Source organism: Micromys minutus (genome assembly GCF_963924665.1).
Source record: "Micromys minutus genome assembly, chromosome: 26".
Lineage (NCBI taxonomy): Eukaryota > Metazoa > Chordata > Mammalia > Rodentia > Muridae > Micromys > Micromys minutus.
Window position 1 is genome coordinate 1,392,048 of NC_137961.1, and position 25,065 is coordinate 1,417,112.

At 38.7% G+C, this 25,065-nt stretch overlaps 1 protein-coding gene and 1 pseudogene across 2 annotated transcripts; both read right to left on the reverse strand.

Annotated features, from left to right (window-relative positions):
• Positions 1–1,072: 1,072 nt before the first annotated feature.
• On the reverse strand, positions 1,073–24,150 carry TERF1 (telomeric repeat binding factor 1; the record flags this gene model as incomplete). Its single annotated transcript, XM_080938486.1, has 11 exons — positions 1,073–1,927; positions 4,189–4,295; positions 7,631–7,701; positions 10,208–10,267; positions 11,382–11,444; positions 14,654–14,766; positions 15,331–15,480; positions 18,255–18,341; positions 18,939–19,060; positions 21,896–21,991; positions 23,904–24,150. 11 exons carry the CDS (start codon positions 24,148–24,150, stop codon positions 1,766–1,768), a joined length of 1,278 nt encoding a protein of 425 aa, XP_080794612.1. The 3' UTR covers positions 1,073–1,765.
• On the reverse strand, positions 22,619–23,862 carry LOC308437622 (ubiquitin-like-conjugating enzyme ATG3; annotated as a pseudogene). The gene is made up of 2 exons: positions 23,749–23,862; positions 22,619–23,258 (listed from the first exon to the last, which is right to left on the reverse strand). The product of its transcript is annotated as a ubiquitin-like-conjugating enzyme ATG3 (transcript).
• Positions 24,151–25,065: the final 915 nt, after the last annotated feature.

Sequence of the window (25,065 nt, forward strand, 5' to 3'; positions counted from 1 at the left end):
ATAATGTAAAAAAAAAGCAAATTAGATATAGCTACAATTTGGATCCTGCAGATATCCCAAGTAACAGAGAAACAAGCAAAAAAATACTTGGGAGTATTTAATTTCCTTAATCATCACCCTCACTACAAATCCAGGGCAATCAAACCAAACACTCTCCTATGTTCTGATGCTGAGTCAGAGTTGGGGCTTTTCATCATCTGTCCAAGCTACTGATGTCTAAGCCCCAATTCTGCCACAGACCAGCCAGAGGTGCAGGCTGAATCCTCCTGAGTCTTCAGAAAACATGTCTAATACCAGGCATGGTATAAAGGGAGCCCTAACCCTCGTTCAATTCCATCTTCTAACTTTCCTTCCCAAACCGTTTGCTCTGCTTGCTGCTTGTTTCAGTGCTTTATAAAAATAAAATTCTATTTCCATGTGCACGTCACGTGGCTTCTCTACAAGCTGTGCTAACTTTGTTCTCTCAGTCCCTGTTCCAACCCCCAGCAGAGTCCCCATCCTCATGGAAGTCCCAAACTTCACCTCACAGGATTCTTTTCTGTCCTATACTTAGGCATATATATGCACGTAGATAAATGCAAACCTTACTCTAGATTCTGCTTACGTACTGATACTTGTCTGAGTCTTGCTTGTTTTGCTTAGCTTCATCTCCAGCTCTATCCCCTTGAAGAAACCCGAAATTGCCCATTTGTAGTTGTACCAGTCTGGATGAGGTGAAACAAGGAAACATCTCAGTTGAAACTCAATAAACAAACACACTGGAAACATCCAGTCACATGTTTGTGAAGAACTGCACTGTTTGACACTAAGTCCCAGAGCACGACCTGTTATCTATCACAGCAACTGCAGATGGAGGTGGGCATTTGGGGACAGTGAGGTTGGCATATTCTGACTCAAGATGCCAGCTTTGGAAGTAACCATCAGCAGAGTGGGTAAGCACAGTGACTATAGCATATGAGGTAGAGAGTGAATCAGAAAGCAGATAGCAATTATTAATACTTGTTTATTATATATACATATAAGCAGACAGATTATCAATACTTCTGTATTATATATACATACAAGAGCATATTCAGGAGAACAGAAAAGCAATGCATGACACTTTGAAGAAAATACGCAATGCTGAATTTCTCGTAAATATTTCAATAGGTTGAAACTCATTTTTTACTTAAGTATGGCACACAAAACTCAAATACTAATTATTAGTTTTTGATTAACTATTGCAATAAATAAATTTTTGGTAAAAACTCGGCTTTCTTTAAATGAAACTTTTGAGAGAAGCCAAACCAGGCTTGTTAGAACTCAGGGGTCATTTTGAACATCTCTCTAGTAAGTGGTACATTAGCCATAAATCCAGCAGCAAAGTCACATCAAAGGATTATTCCAACTCAGCTCTTTAGAAAAGCCTATCTCTAGGTGACATTCTGTAAGGTCAGTTTACAGACATGGACTAGAGCAGGCAGCAAATAGTCACACATTCTTTATGTGTCAGGCTCTTGCTTCTGTAGTAACAGCCTGGGATGATGGGATGGTAGGGTTCAACATCTATATTTTATGAAAATAAAGATTCTTATAGAAAATAATGATGGCATGTAAGTTTACTTTTACAGCACAAATCTCCTGTAACAAAACTCTCTCTCTAACACACGCATGCACACACTAATGCCTTATCATTACTGAACAAGAAGTTTTTAAAAAAATGTAGTAATCTTCAGCTGTCCTTGTATTAAGCTGAAACAAACCCACCCAGCCTTCAGTATCTCTCTCAGCTGATCAGTCTCAGTCTCTTCATTGTTCTCCACCTATCTTTTAACATGACACTTGTTCGGTTGTTGAACTTATAATGGGATAGTATTTTAGCCCAATTTCCCTCTCCGTATTTCATTACACCACATTTTAAACTTCTGTCTTCTTCCCAAAGCCATGTCTGTTGAAAGAACATAAGCCATTCAAAGAAACATTCTTTAAAGAAAGTAAATCTCTGAAAATCAAAGCAATGATTAGCTTCTTAAAAATAAAGTGATTTTTAAAAAATATACTTTTATATAAATGAACACATACACACATATGCAGTTTTTCAAAACCTTACTTACCATTACCATGTAAACATATTAGGGTAGTTTTGCAGAATCTCAGCCATCTACAATGGGATGTCTATAAAGTGACAGTCTGACTTTAGGCTCATTACAGTATCTTGGGAAATTTTCATCTAACTCTTAATAGATTACATTTCTAAATAGAACTCATAACTGTATAGTTTCTCACTAATGAACTCAGTGAAAATTATATATGTGCCTGCGATGGGGGAGGTATACACATGCACAGAAGGTACATGTCTTCTGTAAGACAGACTTTCAAACCATAAGTATTATTAGTTAAAATGTACAATTAAGTTGGGAGAAAATGCTGAAAACACACACACACACACACACACACACACACACACACACACACACACACACACAATCTAACCTAAAGTGAAATCTAATACTCTGCGTAGAGAAAGCACTAACTTTAATATGTGGTATAGGTGACCAACTAATTCTTTTGTTTTTGGATAACAGAGGGGTCCGAGTGTCGCACACCATTTGTACACGAGCAGTCACAGTGGTATCCACAACACTAAAATGAGAAAGCAAGTCCGCTATCCATAAATCAATGAATGGATTTGCAGCATACAGTGTATAGGGAATATTATTTATCCATAGAGGGATGTTCTGACAGAATACTTAAGCCTTAAGAATATCATGCGGAGTGAAATGACAGGTTTGAAAGGACAGGCACTGGGGCCAGAGTGACAACCCAGTGGCTAAAAGCACTTGTTGCCCTTCTAGAAGACCTGGTTTAGTTCCCAGCACTCTCATGGTTGTTTACAACTATCTGTAAATCGAATTCTAGGGGATCCAAAACCCTCTTTTGACCTTTCTGACACCAGGTATGATTGTAGTAAACACTCACACGGGTAAATAACTCTTAGATAAAAAATAACGTAAGCAATGTATAATATCACTGCTATGAGGTTCCTAGAACTGTCAACTTCTGAGCCAGGCAGTTAAAATGGCAGTTAATCAAGCATGGAATAGAAAGGGAAAGGAAGACTATTTTAATGGGTCTAGAATTTGTTTTGAAAGTTATGGTCGATCATGGTGATGATATGAAAATATGAATATACACTTAAAAATGATTACGGTACAGTGAGGGAAAGTTTACCAGTTAAGAGCACTTCTGCTCTTTCAAAGGAAAGGATCTAAGTCTGGTTTGCAGAACTGTGATGGGTGGCCCACAACTGCTCACCACTCCAGCTCCAGGAACCCGACACTCTGAGCACCTTATTCACATAGTCTTACTCCAGAAATACATATAAAAATAATAAGTCATATACATTTTACAGTATCTATATTTTAATACAATTTTTAAAAAGTAAGAATCATATTAGAAAATCCTGGTGTTAAAGAAGAGCTCAGAGCAGCCTGAAGATAAATAGATAGTAAAGCTGTTCAACAGATGACAAAATGCCAGAGGCCAGCACCGAGTGTAGCCACCATCCCTGGAGGTTTATATCATTAGCATCTCTTCTGTTCTGTACCTTCAACTTGACATTATTTAGAGTAAGAAAAACTTGGTATAATAATTCACACTATGGAATCTTTGTGTGAGGGGTTTACTTCTGAAAGACATTTACTTTTTCCTTCATTGACAGAGTAAATTTATAAAAGGCTCTACAAATTATAATGAGGTAGGCCCAAGTTCTTTTGTTTAATACATACAAAAAAAAAAAAAAAAAAAAAAAAAAAAAAAAAGCCATCCAAGTAGGCACTGAGTAATTTAAATTAAAAAAAAAAAATTAAACTGAAAGCCCCAATACAACATAAAATTAACTGTGTTAGCCACCTTCTGAAACAAATTCTCTTCCCAAAGTCAATAGTGGGCAGCTGAAAATATAAAACCAAATGTTGAAAGTGTCCATATTAACTTTTTTGGTAAGGAAACAATGGCATCATTAATTCCTGTCTCAAATCAACAACAACAAAAAGCCAAAACATCAACAAAAATGATCAAGGTATTATTTTCCATTTTGTGTGTGGTTTTCAAGTACTTAGAAATCTGATTTAAGTTAGACCTACTAGGAAAATCTGAGTATAAATGTTTAATGTCCATGAATGTCATCCAAATATAATGAAAAAGTACCTTTCTTTTCTTGCGCCCATGATCTTTACTGGTGTGTGGCTGAGTCACTGAAGTACATAACTCAGTCCTTCCACTGGCTCTTTGGTCTCCTTCTGCTGTCATTTTACCTGTGGATAAAGACACTGACATTAGGTACTGTTTCATATTAGTGAAAAGGGTGGACTTTTCAAAAGTTGCCATAAAATTGTTTACTTTAGCTATTCTAAGAAAACTCTTTGATTTAATTCTGTCCTTCAAATCTGATAGCAACAGAACTGTAGGAGTTTATCTGACTACCAGAGAAGCCTCATCCCACCTGCATAAAAAAGCAAAAGCACTTTTGGTACAGGATCACTGAAGTCTTTTTATGGTAGTGTTGGGGGTACCTGATCCAGTAATAACCCTTGCCTTATTCCTTTACTTTGCTTTTGTTTGAGACAGCACTCCCTATGTGGTTTGGGATGGCCTGGAACTCATTTTGTAGACCAGGCTGACCTCAAACCCATAGAGGTCTCCGTGTTTCTGCCTTCAAAGTACTGGATTAAAGGTGTGCACCACCATGCCTAGTGTGTAACTCCAACACTGAACTCATCATCATAAAATGTAAATTAAAAACATGGATCTATAAGCAAATGTTATAAGCTAAACAGGTAAGTGTTTTTATTCATAGGAAGACATAATTGCCCCCTTTCATCTTCATGATCTATAGTTATAATTTACAGTAAAATTTTCAATCAAACTTTTTGTGTGACTTGACAAAATTCCAACAGTTTACATGGTTCCTCTGATTCTTACAAAGCTCCTTCATCTCCTCACTGTTGTTGCAAAGCTTTTCATAGAAGGCAATTAAATAGATAAAGGAAGTCACAGCAAGACTCCATCAACCTGCTCCTAGGAGTGTACTGACTTATTTGCTACTATAATGTTTTATAGCTTTTTCAGAAAATATTGACCACTAGGCCAAGAGCCGGAATAAAGCTTGCTGCCTTGAAAGCATTTACCTGGGTCCACTGCACTGGCCATGGCATTTGAAACCAGTGCAACCACACTTAGACCACACAAAGATCTAGTGACTGACATTAAAAGCAATGCTGCAGGGATGCAGTAAGACCCAAACATACTGGAAATCTGTAATTATTCTGGTTGGACTCCAACCAGGAAAATGGAAACACTTCCCACAAACAAAACAACGTAGTGTGGAATAAAGTGTTTAAATAGGGCTAGAGCTGGGAGGGAAGCTGCCATAGACAAACTCATAATTATAGCTTGAGATGTCAATGCTTTTTTCTCAGCAACTTTTAGAACATATAGGTAGGAAATAAGAACTAGAACATCAGAAAGGCACTATTAACAACTTCTGTGACAACTTAAAAAAAAAACATTTAATAAAAGAATACATATCCTTCTCAGGTATGCATCAGCAACAGTCACCACGACAGACTAACAGTAGGACAAACCGTTAAAAAAAAATCCTGTAAGGGACCGGAAAGATGGTTCAGCAGGTAAAAGTTCTTAGTGGGCAGCCTGGTTTTCCAAGTTCAATTCCTGCTGGAAGGAGACAGACTCCTGGCACTTGGGAGGCGACTGCAGGAGAGTAGATTGTTGCAAGTTTATGGCCAGCTTAGGATATAGGTCTCTTTTTGTCTGCAAACTATTCTCAGACCACAAGAGAATTAAGGTAGAAATCAGTAACAGAAAGATATTTGGAATATCCTTCAATTATCTGGAAATTAAATAAGCAAGTACAAATAGTCCACAAGTTCAAGAAAGTCTGAAAAGTGGAAAATCACTTTAATTAAATGGAAATCCAAAACCAAGGCAGTAATTAGGAGGAATTTCCAGGATCCTAGGAAAACCCGTTCATAAAAGGGAGAAAAGTAACTCATCCATAAAGAGGGGGAAAGCTGTGTTAATGTCAGACTTCTTCCCTGCAGCAACTGAAAATCCGTGAAGCTGTAACCAAAAAGTACTTTTTAAAGAGTATTATACACTTAGACAAAAAGTTTTACAGAAAATAGAAGATAGTAGTCTTCAGTGTTTAAGAAATTTAGAAATTAGAGACTTAAATAAATCCAGACAAAATAGGAAAGAAAATGAAGATACAAGGAAACAGGAAATGGAAGGGTTCACAGAGAACACATTTAACTCACAAGGTAGAACTTTATACCAAGAAAACCACGTCTGAGCACTGAGTACATAAAACATAAGAACTAGGCATGGAGCCACACACAAGTAACTCCAGGATCCAGGAGGCTGAGTAAGAGAATCACAAGTCTGAGATAAGACAAGACTACACATCCAGACTTTGAACTGAACAAATTATTCTAATTTATGTTGGTAAGCCAACCAGTAACAGGTAACAAGGAGAAAGAGAAAATTGGCTTTTGGGTACAGATTTTTGCTTAAATCATCTAATACTCTAAAGCTTAAATGTATATTTGCAGATCCAAGTATAGCCAATTTTCAAAGCATTTCATATTCTTTATTCAAATTTTAAAAATTATATTCATTTATTTATGTGTGGGCATATGCATGTGTATTAAAGAGTTACATATTCTTTTATTAAGACACACATTATATTGCTGCTAGCAATAAGTCAATATTAGTGAACCAACACCAGTGTCTAAACAGTAACAAACATAAAATCAGACTGTGTATTGACTAGTTGGTAAAAAGTTACTGAAAATTAAGGAAACCTAACCTTTTGTATTTTCCCTGCAAGTACTGAGTCAGAATTCATTTAGCAATATGAATAATGAACTTTGATTGTATTTATCAATCCAAAGTCTAAAGTTGCTGAATATAGCTAAGCAGAAAAACTGTGTGGAACACATGCCAACAAATCAGACTAGACTATGAAAACCAGCTAGGTTTCTAAAGCAGGCTTCTGGTCTTCTGAGGCACTGCAGTGGTAAGGTGGATTGTAGTGGTTGATATGCAGATGAGGGCAGGCACAAGATAAGGAAAGGCCTATCATTGGGCAGTAAGGTGGGGACAGAGTTTCTGAGAGTCCAGGGAGAAGCCAAGAGAAGGGAAAGCCAAGATGGAGGAGCAGGAGGATGGCCCATGTCCATGTGGCTTTGGATAGCCACAGGTAGCTATAAATGTCTTAATAGGTATGGATTATTATGGGGCGATTTGTCTTGTCTAGGTGGGCAGATTTTATCACATCAAGTTCTGAGTTTATTGTGCAGACGTTTTGTGGAGAATTTATTGGTATAAATCTGATTATTAAATTACAAGTTTATAGAGGTTTGATTTTGTTGGGTTACTGGGAATTGTGACAATAACCACAGGGGACGGTTGCTGGAAATGTGAGCAGAGTTGCAGGAGGGCGGCCACCACTGAGATGAAAATACCCAGCAGGTGCCACATGGCTCTACGATGCCAGTGACTGTTCTTATTCAGTAACACTACAGTGGACAGCTAGAGCGTCTCTCTCAACTACAGTAAGAGTACTCACGTTGAAGAGTTCCCGTTCTTGCTTTACTCCTATTGCAATCTGGTTGAGTACTTCTGTGTTCCTTGTAGGACCTAAATAAAACACGAGAGCTTGTGACTGACTCCAGAGACTAGTGAAGTGACAGTGGGAGTGGCCTGTCGTCATCTTTGCTACAGAATCTTCTACACTGTCCTGTCTCTCTTGTTCTCAGTGGTCCATGTTAATTTTTAGTAATTCTATTGTCAAACTTCCATTTGTTTTTATCTTTCTACAGCTTATCTACTCAAAAGTGAAGATTGTACCAGTTTTCCAAATAGAATGAGGGAGAAACAAAAATAAAGCAAACCAAAAGAACTCCCAAACACCCCTCAAACCACATACATTTATTTTTCTTCTTTCCTGTGGCTTATAACTAATTTTCTACAGGAGAATTTTCAAATTTCTTTACCTGATATTAGATCCCTTACTCTATCCATTCAAAGACGTTTTGTAAAGGTAAAGCTGTCCTTCAGTAGATGAATGGATACAAAAATTGTGGTACATTTACACAGTGGAATACTACTCAGCTATTAGAAACAAGACTTTATGAGATTCCTAGGAAAATGGATGCATCTAGAGAATATCATCCTGAGTGAGATAACCCAGTCCAAAAGAACAGACACAATATGCAGTCACTGATAATAGGATACTAACCCCAGAGAGCTCTGAATACCCCAGAGACAACTCACAATTCATATGAAGCTCAAGAATATCAAAAGGCCAAATAGTGAAAGCCTCAGTCCTGAGGAAAAAAAATAATTGGATAGCACCCTCTCAGAGTGTGGTACACCTGGACCTTAAATCATTAATAATCCAAGAGCTAAGAATATAGCCTTGTGGCATTTTTTGGTATTCAAAAATCATTATGTTTAATCTAAACACACCAAGAAAACTCTGAACATTTCCATGTTACATTCTGTTCTACATTTACTTTATGTTTATGGTAACTAGTAAAATTTCAACGCATACTATCAAACTTCTGAAAGAATTAAGTTCTGTCAAAAATACATTCATATAGTGCTGTGCCAAACTATATGAATATATTCTCTCTCTCTTTTTTACAATAAAATTGTAAGAGAAAAAAAAAAGATAAAGCTGTATGATGGAAATAATGAGTGTGGCATGGTTTTCACAGTCCTGCAAAGCCAACATTTGAATCTTCTATAATTTATTTTTATCTGTCTATGTGAGGATGTCAGATCCCCTGGAACTAGAGTTAGACAGGTGTGAGCTACCGTGTGTTGCTAGGAGTTGCATCCAAGTCCTCTGAAAAAGCAGCCAGTGCTCCCTCTCTCAACCTAAAACCAATGTGCCTGAACTTAGGTATGCTACCCCCACCTAATATATATGCATTTTAGCTATATTTTATCCACAAAAATACTCTATAACTACCAAATTCTTTCTTACCTTTCCTCTCTTCTAAAATATCCTATTGTATTGTCTAGAATGCTATTCTCAAACTCTTCTCCCTAAGTCTATCCCCTGACCCTATGCCAGTTCTATCTGAGGACAACATTCCTCTCCTCCTGACCTTTGCAAAAAGAAAGCTTACTTTTCCAGCCCTCTAAGTCAGGGTTCCAATGATGGGTCTTCATATGGTCTGTTTTTACAGTGCTGGAGACTGAACCCAGGTCCTCCTTACACAAGCAAGGGCTCTATCACTGAGCTCTAGCACCAACTCCAATAGTTTTTACTTCCCAATGAATTCCACGCCTACTTCCAGAAATCTCAGCCACACCACCATCTACCATTCTTCGTTGCCAACTATTCTCTAAGAACTTCCCATGTTTCATATGTATTTCTTATACCTAAGAGGGATGACTAAGAATTACTTCAAGTCAGACATGGTGGTACATGACTATAATCTTAGCACTGAGAGGTCAAGGCAGGATGATCAATGCACGTTTGAAGCCAGCGTGGCCTACACAGTAAGTTCCAGATAGCAAGGGCTACCTACATATTGAGACCCTGTTCCCACTCGTTCCCAGGTATAGAAAGCGTAACACAGTGATTATTTTTATGGACAAATCATATAACACGTTGGATTCTTAAGTCCTATTCAGTAATCTCTTTCATACTACCTTAGCCAACCCCTTTCACACACCTGCAACCCAACAGATCTATTTCTGCAGTCATTTACAAAGACTTTCTGGCTTTTGGACATGATAAGGTTGTTTTTCACAGCATTCATAGTAGATTCAGAAAATTTCCTAATAACTATATAATTGGAATATAGGATACTCATCAAATATTGTAGCTTCTAGTCCTTTCCTGTTCTAGCAGTGAATCTTTGTTGTTTTTTTCTTGATAGAATACCAGAACAAACTCATGTGCGTCTTATTTGTTAGTCTAATAGCCTATTAGACACAATGTAAAACGATCCTAGATCCCCTATCTAAGTCTTTATAGACAAAAATTTCAGGACATTTCAGGGTCTAGAATACCTGCTGAGCTAAATAGGACTCTGAGACTCCTCTAAATCATAGTATTTACAAGCCAACTATATTTAAATTGCTTTTATCAGTGATTTTAAGGACAAAGACAAACATCATACTTTACCTTATTGAGGATACTGTATCCACTAAGAATTCAGTTTCTGTAGACTGTTGGCCATTAACACTTTAAAAGAAAAAAGAATATCTAAGAATATATACAGATGGAACTTTATATAAGGGCAGTACAGTCAACATATCTTTCAAACCACCAGACACCATCTGGAAAGGAAGCATGGTTGGATTAAGAGCTATATAGTACATTAAAAGGTAGCCAATTTTTGTTCAGATGTGTTTATGAGGTACAGATCAAACTTCCCCAAACACACAGTTAATGCTACAGTCAAGCATTTATCGTGTTTTTCTTTAGAAAACTCCTGCTCTACAAAGTGTCTTCTGCCAGCTTCACTAGAGCACAACTGCTACATGAAAAACACACGTGCCTCATGCATCTAATGTAATGGGTTCGATTTTATTTTCCTCTGTTTCCCAGCAGTGTCAACCTTTCAACATTGTGGTGGTGGGTCGGAAGTGAGAGGAGGTCTTATGTAATCCAGGCAAAAATCAAACCCATGCTCCTCTTGCTTTAGTCTCCCAGGTCCTAGGTTCATATAAAAGCTATGAACCAGTACATTTCCACCTGAACTTACACAAACAAATACAGGCTCCTTTGCTGGCACTAATATAACATCCATAAACACAGCATGGCCATATTCGCTTTTCAAAGATCACATTTGCTCTTGCAATGGCTGATATTTTTCTCTTTTACTCTTGAGGCCATGCTGTCTTCAGGCTTGCTAGAGCCAAAAAGACCTTCCACCTCCAAGTGCCAGGGTTTCAGGTGTGCATTACCATTTCAGGTTTTATGCTGCGTTGGGAATCAAATCCAGGACATTATTCAAGATAGTCTAGTACTTTACCAACTGAGCCACACCCCATATATAAAGATCAGCTGGGCACACACATCCTTTAATCCCAACACTCAGGATCTCTGTGAGTTTCAGACCAGGCTGGTCTATATAGCAAGTTCCAAGCCAACCAGGGCTACCTAGTGAAACTTTGACTTAGAACAAAACTGCTAAAACCTCTGCCTATCATAACTCCAATACTGACATCTTATCTATAGCAATGAATTATGGTTTGTGCTGTAGTTTGTATCATATGTAGCTAGGTTAGCACTAAGATTCTCTTGCTTTTGTCTCCCAAAGGCTGGGATTACAGGTGTAGACTGTCATACTTACCTTGGAAAGTCTTTCTTCCCATACAACTTCACACACAGACTTGTTTTGATGGGCCCTGTGGTTCTGGAACGAGAGAGGACCTCTCTGACACATTACCACTTTTGTGCTTGTGGTCATCAGGTAGACTAAGAACTACTAAGAACTACATGAATCCCTGCACTGTAATACTGCAAATGTCAGCTTGGAAATGAGGGCTGGGGAGGCTGCAAACACAGCAGATAGCTGAGTCAAAAGTATTCTTTATATCACTCATCTTAAAAAAAAAAAACAAAAACCCAAAAAACAAAAACAAACAAACAAACAAACAAACAAACAAAAACCCCCACCAAAATACAGAGTCCTGAAATTCTCAGGTAAATAGATGGAACTAGGAGGAAAAACAAAACAAAACACCCCAAGAGAAGTAATTCAGACCCAAAAAGACCAATATCCTATGTTCTCACTTATATGTGGATGACTGTTAAGCTGTTGATAAGCAAGCTACAATCTATATTACGACCAAAGTTAGGTAGATAGTAGGGAGTAGTGAAGGAATTTCTCCCTAAGAAATGAAAATAGAATAGACAGTTGTGAATGGACAAGGCAGGGGGACTAGAATGGGATGAGGGAGGGAAGGAGGTAGGAAAGAAATATGGAGAGGGAAAGCTTTAGCCAAGCCATTTTGAGTGCTATGAAAACCTTCTGCAGTACTAGCTTCCTATTAGTACATCCATTCATGAAGACATCTAAATGCAATAGTCAAATAACAGGGTAGTCAGAGCCCCAAGTGAACATCTCGTTACCAAATGAAACTTCCAGTATTGGGAGTGGGTTATGTCTAATTGAGTTGTTGCCAAAGTAAACTGACAATAAGGTCCTAATGCTGAAGACATCTATACACCTCACTGAACATGGAGAAATCATGCTGATGCCTTCCTAAAGCCTTCACCTCTATTGATTAGCATTCACAGAAGTGGAATGTATCCTGCATGCTACCAAAGAAGAAAGGTAAAGATCAACCCAGCTACAAACCCTCTAGTCTTTAAGAGTAACCTTCCTGCAAGAAACATTGGTTCATAAGTGGCTCAAAACTTGTGGGAATAACTAATCAATTGCTTTGAGTTAAGGAGAGGAAGTAGGCACATGGCCCATCACTAAGAAACTGTTTTCAATTTATAGATACTTGCAAATGAAACATTAGTTTTCTTCCGAGGGGGGTCTCACTAAGGAAAGAAACCACTTGGAAGGGTAGGTCCTATATCTAGTAGTAGATAGCCTAACACAAAATAAATTCAACATCTTTAAAGGTTCTTTATCTCATAATGTTAAATAGAGGTGTTTTTTCCTTTTCTTACAGGTCCTTTGAGTATATATCATGACTTCTGGGGGACGGTTTTGGGTTTAGTGTGGGAACATATGTCTCTGCACTTACATGTTTCCTGTATGTTTTGTTTGTTTTTGATTCATCTCATTATTATTCCTTAAATGCCAGTTTGTTTTCTAATATGAGATGCAAAAGATGTGGATCTGGATGGGAGGGGAGGTAGGGAAGAACTAGAAGGAGCAGGTCTAAAGGAAACCATAATTAGAATATATTGTATTTTTTTTAAATCTATTTTCAATAACAGGGAAAAAAAAGTATGATTCATGTCCTGTCCTGAGTTCAATCTCTAGTACTATGAACTACAAGTTTTAAGTTGGGAAGAGATCTAAACATTTACCTTTGCAAAAGTCAATCCTAGAACTTACTTTAAGGATGTGTTTTTGTGGTACAAAGCATATCATAACCTTAGATATAAATCATCAGAAGTATTTCAGAGATGGAAAGACAGCCTTAGCATAAGAAGCAGATAAGAACTTGAGGGCTCTACGCTATACTCTGTGAGTGCTCTAGAAGGAGAGAACACAGGAAATGGTTTGATTATCTCCAAGAACCAGGATCTAGGTTTTAATTCTATTATATAGCACTATTACATTGGGCAAGATGGCTTCAAACAAGAAATAATAAAGCTAAGACGAGAAACTTAATTCTCAAAATGGGTTTGTAAATGACAAAACAGGACTTCAATATTTCCTTTGAGATGAATGAGGAACAAGCCATCCCTGGATACAAAGGAACAAAAGAAGAGAAGATTCTAAATCAATCGAGCCTTAGTCCTTAAAATGAAGTGTGTCTATCTCACTTGGGGTTCAACCCCTACGTTTGAATATAGTTAAGATAGCATCCTTGGAACTTTAAGTATCATGTGGGTTACCAAATCCATCCATCTATATATCTCAAGGTTCTAACCACCAGCCTTCGGTTAAGTATATAATAACAGAAAGAATCTATCATGGGTTAGAAGAAATCTTGGGTTGACAAGATGACTCAGTGGGTAAAGGCACACTTATTCTGAAGTCTGATGATTTAATTTCAATTCCTAGAACCCATCCTCAAAAAAGCAACCGAAGACCTAACATCCTCTAACCTTCACATATACACTTTGCATGCACTCACATACTCAACAATTAAATAAATAAAATTTAAAACAATAAAGAATCTGCAGTAGGGTTAGCTTATTAGAAGTTAAAAATGTTCCCTTGGTGTCCTGAGAGATGAGTCGGCTAAGTGAGTAGGTAAAGGTTACTGTTTGCTGCCAAGCTTGACTACTGAAATTCCATTTCTGACAGGACAGCCAGCTCCACAGGTTCTTCTCTGACACCCCCTTTCCCAAATGCTAACCTCTCCTCTCCCCAGCTGGATGTGATGGCACATACTTCTAAGTGTAGCACTAGGGTGGTGGGGGTTGTGGGACCAGGATCTGTTTAAAGTCGGCTGCCGAGACAGTGAATATCTGATTGAAGCCAGCGGCAACAGACAGGATTAACTAGTGCACTTCCTGCAGCACTGGGCCAATCAATCACTGTTTTATGGTTTTTTATTTTTTTGAGTAGTGCATCATATGCTTGAAAATATGAAGAACAATATCTTAAAATCCCAAAATAACAGTGAGATCTGAGCTCAAATAAGAGGCAAATGAACCAGGTTTCCAGATTCAACCTCATTTCCTAAGCACTTTACTAAGATTAGTAAATAAATTTATACACATTAAACTGGCATTTTCTCACTCCCTACATTGTTTAATATATAATTTATGTAAGTCATGAAATAACTCTATAGTATTTCAAATATTCAAACTATCAATTAGAGATCACATCAATTACTCAATTATTAATTTAATAATGGCTTGCTAGCATCACTTATGTTAAAGACATAATGTTCCTAAAACAAACAAAATCAAGAGTATACAAACCTTTTCCCTTTATTCAAATCAACTTCAGCTTCTGTTCCAGTGTTGGTAGCATCTGGCTTATCCTCATAAGCTTGTGTCCTGGCTTTCTCATTTTTCACTACTTTTGTTGCTGCCTTAAAAAAGGTTGATTATGAAAGGGAAAAGAAAGAAAGAATTAGCTGTTTTAAACAAGTGGCAGTTTTTGACTGTTGCAGTAGAATTATCTGTTCACAGGTCAACAGAAGGTACCAAATGATTTTCATGATTTTGACTACGATGCTTGCAACTCCATAGCTACTGCTTGGTTTATAGGCATTCTGGAAGTTTTTTTTCTCTTGCAAATCTATTTGATAGATACAAAGTTCTCTAGGCAACTTTTAAATAAAAGTTTAGTGGCTGGAGACAAGGCTTAGTGGTGAAGAGCTTTGCTTGTGGAAGATCAGAGTTCAGTTCCCAGGCCCTGTTATGAGGTGGCTCACAACCGGTACAAGAATGTGATGCCCTCTTCCGGACTCTGCTGACACCCACATGTGTACTTACCCGTGTACACCTAAGTATTTTGAAGTAAAACCACCTCAAATTAATGAAGAAAGCCACGTTAATAACCTATTAGCTTAAAATTTGGATTAGATTTTAAGACTTTTTCTTTTAAGTACTCTTTGCTATAGCAACTTCTTTGTCCTTGAGATAACATGTACCTTCATTAGAAAGGCTGACGATTTTTCATTTAACACACATTCCACATAACTCTGAATTTTCTCCATCATGTACTTATAGCTGAAGCGTTGAAAAAGGGAGTGGAAGACGTCTTTATGAGAGATTATCTTAAGTAATTTTCTTTCTAAAGGCTAAAGAACAAAAATGTATTGATATAAAGCACAATTTTCATTTCCCATAAATGTATATTTGATTGAAAAACAATTATTTTGTAATAATAAACTAAAAGAGATACATTTACGACTTATATTTCTGCTTTAAAAGACCCACATATTGTTTTCTTTTTTAATGCCCCTACATTTTGTTTCAGTCACATAGGAAGAAACAGTCCACAATAACATTATCAATATGGCTGAAGCCTGTTTACGCCTGTAATTTGATCCCACTCTTTGTCCTCACCTATTACTACTCAAAATTCAGAGTTTACTATCTGCATAACTCTTTAGAGACAAAGGGGTGTACACAGTTTGTCAGAAACAGTGCCTGTCTAGTCCAAGCAACGCCTTGGGCTCCACTTCCAGGTCTGCCGCCTCCCCAAAAGCAAGTTTCTTTATACTTGTCTATTTACATATCTATAAGCAATAGACAGTGAGTATGTGTGTGTGATCTCTGCATGCGCAACACTGGGACTACAGGCTTCTGCCACCATGTCTGGATGCTTAGGTGGGTGCTGGGAAGCTGAACTCAGGTCCTCATGCTTCTGCACAGTCAGTGCGTTACTTCAGGGCTTTGTTTTTGTACAAATGGCATCTTTAGTGTCAGAGTGGTTTTTCCTCTGAAACTTGCTCTATTTTCCTAGTGTGCATTCTTGGCAACTACCTGCTAACTTGTGGAAGAAGTACTGCCCCCTACTATTTGTCCCTTTAGCTGCTTGAAGAACTTAGGTTATTTGCTATTACTGCAATGCTCAAATATTTTCTCTTAATATCTTTTGTGCTCAATGTAAATTTTTCTTCAGTAGTAGTTGTCTGAATGCTGGATAAGCAATAAATATCACAGAACTTGAAAAGAACTTATAAACTTGATCTTAAATGTCTCAATAAGATCTGGGTTTTCTCTTGTCTGGCTTTAAAGCTTCACAGCCTTTAGAAATGTAGAGCAAACATAAAAAGCTATATTCTAAGACATTTACCTAGAAATAAGACTCACTAGGATTTGTGCATGTGTATTTTGCCAAGACTCTCTAATCCATCAATTTCTACTCCAGAGAGGAGGCTATGCAGGTGTCTGAACACTCTGCCAGCTTTTTGATTGTTGATGTCCAAATCAATGGAGATTGATGCCAATCTCAGAATATGGCAAACAGTTCAATGAGTGAGTTGGTAAAGCCCCACTGACTATGCCAACATTTGGGAGTTTAGATACTTTTTCCTCAGTGCCTAATGCTTATTGGCCACACATTTTCCTCCCATGAGACAGAGGTGGAGTAGAGTTTTCATTAATCTACTAATACTAAGAAGAAAATACATGGGTAGGAAATTCAACAAAGTCATCAGGCTCTCAGCTGACGTTTCGAGGTTAGACCTTAGAGAAGGGTCAAATCAGATGATGTCTTACCCAAACCATATCCTACTCAATTAGGCTCAGTCAGTTATTAGTTAAACCGAATACCCCTCATCTCTATCATGTCAAATACCATTCCACCCTCAATAGTTTTCAGGTAAATTAAACTAAATAAGACAGAACTATGTATTTGTCAGGAAAGCTGACATGGAAACCACAAGGAAGCTCTACAGAGCAAGTGCTGTCACCTCTCGGAAAAGTACTGGCAGTGGCAACTGAAACAAAATGAGTTATTTGAAAAGTAAACAGCAAGTAAGTACTACAAATGATACACCTAGACAATCACCCAGGAATTCTCCAACATACACCTGGCACGATACCACAACAGGACAAGTGGTAGAACTGATTAGTAGTTACCCTGGGGAAGACAATCATTTTCTCAAATGACTGGAATATTTGATGAAGTTCTAGGTTTTGAGAAAAGATCTTACTATAGTCAAACAAGTCTCCAATTAAGGATATTAGCCCCGAGGGCCCCTGATCCCCAGGCTTGAGCGCTGGATGATAGGCACTTACTATACCATGCATGGCTGATGTTTCTTTTTGATGATGCCAAGGACCAAATCTCGAGCTTGTATGTTAGGCAAATAAATCCTATAGTGTAAGCAGAGAGCTACATTCTGAGCTAGGTTGTTTCCTGATGCAGGGGCTCCTCACACAACTGTGTTCCCTGGTGCAAACTTACTACTTACACACTTAGGCCATGTGATTTTCTTCTAGAGGTACAGACACTCAATAAAAAATTTAACTACTTTAACAACTTGAGGCCTATTGACTGTATGAACATACACAGACTCAAACTGCAAATGATCATATAACAAACTCCAGGCGTGTGGTGACACAGTCCTGAGATCCTATCGCAAAGAAAAGGAAAGGGGAAGAAAAAGGGGGAAAGAAGGTAGAGAAAATGGGGCAAGGCCTAATAGGACAAAGGCCTAATAGGACACGTCTACAGTTCTAGTCCTATAGAGGTGCAGGCTAAATGATCCTGAGTTTTGAGGTTAGCCTTGGATACCGAACCAGATTTTATCTCAACATACAGCAATATGAACAAAGAAACAAATAATTAGCAAGTTAGGGCTCTAATGTGGCAGCCACCAGCCCTCTATGTAGCCTCTGAGCCCACAAAATGTGTTGCCTGTCAAGTTGGACATACTGTAAATATAAAGACTCGATATTAAAAAGGATAGCTAAAATACTAATTTTTTATTGATTAATGTTAAAATTATCTTTTAAATATACTGAATTAGGTCAAGCTTTCCTTTCCTCCTTCAATTTTCAGTCTTCCTCACCCCATATAAAGTTATAAAAGTAATTCTATTGTTTTAATATAAATAATTACCGTGTGAAATTCTGGATCACCAAATACTCTTTCAAACACTTCTTCTGCTTCCTTAAAGCTGCTGATTTCCATACAAACAGCCACAGCCTTAAAGACAACACACACAAACCTTTTTAAAACATTTAACCATTACTTGACTAAGTGCATAAAGTTTAAAAGACTTCTTTTAAAACACTTATATACATTTTATTAGATAAAGATATGGTCATTTTTCAACGAAATAATTAGGTCTTAAAAAGATGTAAAAATTTCTCACTAGTTCTGTGCACATTTACAACATGTTCAGTATCCCAAAGCAGGAATTCATTATCCTGCTGTCCATTCTCCTACTTCTCTAACTGGTATAGACAGTGACCACCCGCGTCACACTCCTGCAGCTATACCTTGCCCACCACCGCGGACTGCATCTTCCCAGTAATTTTTTCATTTGTTCTTCACGTGCATAGGTTATGGACATGTGTGTACCTGTGTGCAGCTCCTGCAGAGACCAGGACAGGGAGCTGGAGTTACAGGTGGCTGCTGGGAACTGAATCAGGTCCTCCGAAAGAGCAGAAATGCTCTTAAGCACCAAGCCATCCATCCCTATAACCTCTCAAGTTCCTTGTTAGGTATTTTGTCTCATCAATGAGAAAAGCAATTGATATAGTATTCTAGCAAAGCAATAAGCACAATATAAAGTCACACCTGTATTTTAATTAAATTCTGTATTTCCTCATGAAGTTTGTCATGTTCCTTTTCAATTGAGTCCCAAATCATCAGGGCTGATTCCAAGGGTGTGATCTGCTCATCAGCTTCAAACTGTTCATCTTTTAAAACAAAAAAGTAAGTTAAGTGAAAGTTAAGTAGAACCTTAAAAAGCTCATTCCGTCTCAATTTTATCCAGCATATGCTACATTCCAGGCAGTTTCCATATGGAACAGTTTAGGGAAGCGATCCAAGTTACTTTGTTCACTAAAATAAACAAAAACACGGAAATTATAAAAGTCAGAAACTTCTTTTTCTTTGGAGACAGGGCTTCTCTTACTAGCCCTAGCTGTCCTGGAACTCGCTCTCTGGTCTATGCTATAGAGACATATAGAACACGTTCTATAGTCTATGCTATAGAGACATATAGAACACACTCTATAGTCTATGCTATAGAGACATATAGAATGTGCCCTATAGTCTATGCTATAGAGACATATAGAACACACTCTATAGTCTATGCTATAGAGACATATAGAACACGATCTATAGTCTATGCTATAGAGACATATAGAACACGATCTATAGTCTATGCTATAGAGACATATAGAACACGCTCTATAGTCTATGCTATAGAGACATATAGAACACACTCTATAGTCTATGCTATAGAGACATATAGAACGCGCTCTCTGGTCTATGCTATAGAGATATATAGAACACGCTCTATAGTCTATGCTATAGAGATATATAGAACACACTCTATAGTCTATGCTATAGAGATATATAGAATGCGCTCTCTGGTCTATGCTATAGAGATATATAGAACACGCTCTATAGTCTATGCTATAGAGACATATAGAACACACTCTATAGTCTATGCTATAGAGACATATAGAACGCGCTCTCTGGTCTATGCTATAGAGATATATAGAACACGCTCTATAGTCTATGCTATAGAGACATATAGAACACACTCTATAGTCTATGCTATAGAGACATATAGAACACACTCTATAGTCTATGCTATAGAGATATATAGAATGCGCTCTCTGGTCTATGCTATAGAGATATATAGAACACGCTCTATAGTCTATGCTATAGAGACATATAGAACACACTCTATAGTCTATGCTATAGAGACATATAGAACGCGCTCTCTGGTCTATGCTATAGAGATATATAGAACATGCTCTATAGTCTATGCTATAGAGACATATAGAACACACTCTATAGTCTATGCTATAGAAACATATAGAACACACTCTATAGTCTATGCTATAGAGATATATAGAATGCGCTCTCTGGTCTATGCTATAGAGATATATAGAACACGCTCTATAGTCTATGCTATAGAGACATATAGAACACGCTCTATAGTCTATGCTATAGAGACATATAGAACACACTCTATAGTCTATGCTATAGAGATATATAGAATGCAGAGATTCACCTGCCTCAGCCCTGAGTGCTGCTACTGCCTGGCAACAAAGAAAACAAAGCACTTCATTGTGCTTATTTATGTATCTCTAAGAAAAGGTCTTGCCATGCACCCCAGGCTGGAGTCAAGCTCCTCTGGGACACAGGTACGCACCGCCACGTCTAGCTATCATTTAGTATCCTGAAAGCAGAAACACTCTTATTTGATCACACATTGTATTTTACACTTTGAGGGCAGGAACTCTAACTACTTATATTCCTTTAAAGCTCTAGTTTCAGAGATGTTTTGGTTCATTTCAATGCAAGTACACAGTAAATAAATATATTCAAGAGAAATTTCAAGCTGGGTATAATTTCATACACTAAGTAGCACAGCACATCTATACAGTGACTTTAAAGTTTTATTTTCTGTTGGCCTCTTTGAGCATTTCCAATCTTTCAAATTAAAAAACAATTACTCATTTATAATCTGAGTTCTGCTAAGTACTTAGGATACAAACACAAAGAGAAACCACTGTACATGGTGACTCAAGTCTGTAATCCCAGAATCTTAGAGTCCGGGGCGGGAGCATCATCAACAGTTCAAGCCTAGCATGGGTGAGATCTTGTGTCCAAACAAACAAACACAAGACAATTCCCATCCATGCGCAATTGGAATACCTATAAACGATGCAGTGCACACACTGTAACTGGCACTTTCCTGGAAAGTTATTATGCCAATGGCTCTCTGCTGATTCTACTTCAGTTATTCAGAAAGTCTCAAACCTGGATGACTAGTGTTACTGTGGTTTGTCATGGGTTTCATATTGTGGGGAGAGTGTTAATCTCTCCAGGAATGTTAGACAAGCTCCTAATTTCAGTCTCCAAAGAAAGCAGGCTACATGGCCCGGGTATAGTTTAGTATGACACTAATATTCTGGGACTTTAAATAACACATTTTTATAAGTAAGCAGTTTCATGTCAGTAGGAAAGTATTTTGTAAATTATAAAAATCAATGGAATTATTTTTACAAAATGTCCCATTAAATGACCATGTTGTAAATGAGTCATGACGATAAAATGAGCAAAGTTGCTCATTACAATCTAAAATGAACCGTGGCAATGAGGGAGGCAGATTACAGCTGCAAACCACATGTTTAGTACAAGGACCTGCATCAAGTTTAAACAGCTGCCAGGAAACAGTGTATATATGACAGCTGTCATCACTAAGTGGTGTGAGAAAACTTCAACTGACATTTCCAGGAGTCTATAAAATGTTCATAGTGAGGCAAAATGATTCTACCGTTTCAAGATGCACTTTAAAACATAATCTGAAGCAGGCTAAAGCTTGAGAGTCATTGTTCCAGAAAGATAAAGTTATATTTGCTTGCTTTATATATGCTTATGTGTATGACAGATGCAGGTAGGCAAACTTCCTTTCAACCCCCAAAGTAGGAAAATATGATTATCAGCCCATGTGTGTTATATTTAGAAATAAGTTAAAGATTTCTAAATATAAGATAAAAATTTATACTTACCAAGGGACTTTCCTGCTGCGATTCTTGTCAAAAACTGACATATATATACAGTTTTCAGTTGGTAAGCTGTAAGACAGGGTAGTCCATGAATGATAGCTAAAAAAAAAAAATAATTAAAATATTACCACAAACTGTTACACCTGTGTGGACACAATATACTGTTAAATATTAGATTATAAACACTTAGTGATGGCTATTCTTGGTTCTCGACTACATCTGGAATTAATTAAAACCTCATTTTTCAGGCACTGTCAAACTTTTGTCTTCAAACTTTGTAAACATCCAAACAAAAGACTGATTTACTTTTATTTTATGAATATGGGTATTTTGCTTGCATGCCAGTCTGTGTAGCATGTGTATACGGTGCCTGCTGAGGCCAAAAGAAAGCATTAGATCCCTGCAACTGGAGGTAAGACTTTGCCATGTGATCGCTAAGAACCAAGCCCCGGTTCTCTGGAAGACCAGCTAGCGCTTTTTTTTTTTTTTTAATTAAACAAATAAGGCTGGTAGTAGAACAGTTTTTATTTAGTGCATAAACGTAAGTCCAATGGTCTCATCTATGTATTAATTCTTTAAAAATCAGAAGTAGTAGTTAGGATAGACTCTAAATCCTCTCCACTACACTGTGAAGTGTCTTGTGTTGTCATATTCTATTGTTGGACAAATTCCAAAAAAAATTAAAGGATGCATATGAACACCGAGCTCTCCCTTCTGCAACTTACTTCAGCATGAGTGAACTGAACACACAGGAGGTAGTGGGAGATGAAGATGGTTTTCAATGGTCACTGTTTCCTTCACACGATCTTGACTGATGTCCTCATACATGTGCTGAACCCATAAAGGCTGCCGTTGCTCATCATAGCCAAGCAACCTTGCCGTAGGTGTCCAGTAACATTTGTCTTAAGTTCTCATTTGCAAAACAGCATCTTCACCTCCAGCGTCAGCTTTGCCAGCTTCCGATATTTTCCTTCTGTCTAAGGTAGCCTCCTCTGTTTCCAACAATCTGCTCTCTTCATATTCTTCCATGTCTGCAGCTTCCCCTTTTTTCCCCTTTATCACACAGTACTGAGCAATCTTGGAGTTCTACACTGTCCTAGCTTTCCAGTGTAATTTGAACTGCATCAGTAATTCCTGTAATACCTGTGTTGTGGTATGCATCTACCCACACCCCATCTTCTTCAACAGCCTCCAATTCATCCGACTACTCCATCTGTCTACGCTGTTTGTAGCATGGAATATTTTGGTCCCTGTTGGCAGACATGACTTCCCTTTCAATTCTTGTAGCCCACTGCCATGTGGGACAGCGGCGAACTAAGTGATCTCCAGGTGCCACAGATTCTTTTGGGGTGATTACAACCGTTTCCTCATAAACAGGCCCGGCCCAGATGTCACCTGGCTCTTAACTTCTTGAGCCATCATCATTTCTTCTGCGTACATTCCTCCCTAAGCATTTTTGGCCTTCAGCTTGCCAAATTAGGTCAGGCGAGGGGGTCAGCAAACCCTATCCATCCATCCATCCATCCATCCATCTCTCTACCCAGTACTGTAAGTATTACGTGCGTTAAGCTTTTATATATATATATATATATATATATATATATAGGTTCTGGGGACCAGATGCAGGTTCCCTAGCTTACAAGCATTTGACAGGCTGTACCACCTCCCTTGTCACCCGTATCCCGCCCCTTCTTAAAATTTTCGACATTTATCCACTTAGTTTGGGTCTAGAAGGAGGCGGTAGCCTCTAGGCTGGCTACCTTTAAAAACAACAACAACAACAACAACAACAACACACACACACACACACACACACACACACACACACACACACACACACACACACTTTAACCCACGCCGTCCTTCTGTGATGCCCGACACCGAAGGGGTGGGGACGGGAGCGAGGACTCCCGGGTTTCGCGCGGCCTGGGCAAAGCTGCGGCCTCTCGCCGGTGATCCGGCCCGGCCATGTGCGGAGGAGCAGGTCTCCGCCCCGGCGGCCCGCACTCACCTTCGGCGCCGTCACGAATCCGGCAGAAGTCTTCGGAGCGGCCATCGAGGAAGGCTCGGCACAGAGACAGGCAGAGGAAGTCGAGTATCCAGCCCGCCGCCACGGCCTCCGCCTCGGCCACAAGCTCCGCGTTCTCCTCTCTCGGGGTCCCCGGCTGTCCCTGGCACTCGAGCGTGTCGTTTCCCGTTGCCTCCTTCTCTGGAGAATTCGCAATGGTCGGGGCCGCTAAGGAGAAAGGCTCCGCCATGTTGAACCAAAAGCGCGTCCCGGGCCTCTGCTGGCGCCGCGCGCCGATTGGCTCGCGATGGGCGTGGGAATTAGCCAATCGCGTCTCTAGGGTGGGCTAGTGGCTCGAGCCTGGCTTCTGATTGGCTGGAGCCTGCTCAATCCCCTTCAGTCTGAGGCCCGCGGGTTTTGAATAGAGTAGCTCTGGTTAGGATACTTTTTTTTTTTTTTTTTTTTTTTTTTTTTTTTTTTTTTTTTTTTTTTTTTTAAATAAAGCAATCTGCGCTGGAAACAACCAGGGTAGTTAAGACTGAGAAGCTTTTGCCTGAAGATTTTGACTGCAAGGCACTGCGCGTCTGTATTTCCAGCAGCGCTCGGGAGGTGGAAACAGGAAGTTTAGGAATTAGGACCATCCTCAGCTTGGGGCACTTGAGCCTAGCAGCAGCCGCAACAACAAATGAAGTTAAAACTTGTCGCCATAAACATTTGTACTTAACCCTTTTACAGTGTAACCACACTGTCTTTCTGCCCTGAATTTTCATTTTATTGAAATCTGGGGTTTACTGAAACGGAAGTTGCTAGGCTCTGCTTTTTCTTTAGAGTTCTGACTGGAGTGAGGGGGTGGGACGGGGCTGAGCCTGGAATTTGCAAGCCTAGTCAGTTCTCCACGGACGCGGAGACTGTTAGTCCCAGGACCACTACTACTGTACAACGTTTGCTTCGACGTTTATCTCCCCCCCAAGGGTTAGCTGAACTGCCCGCCGGTGTGCCTAGACCTTGGGAATAGGACACGCCCTCCATTCAAGTTTAGGTGGGCCGTCACAAAGTGATTCACACCCACTGGGTGTCGCTTCCTCAGAGCAGCTATGGAATTTGCGTACGGCTTTCCGTTGTATATCTTGGGAGCTGGATTCAGAGAGTAAAGCAGCATTTTCTG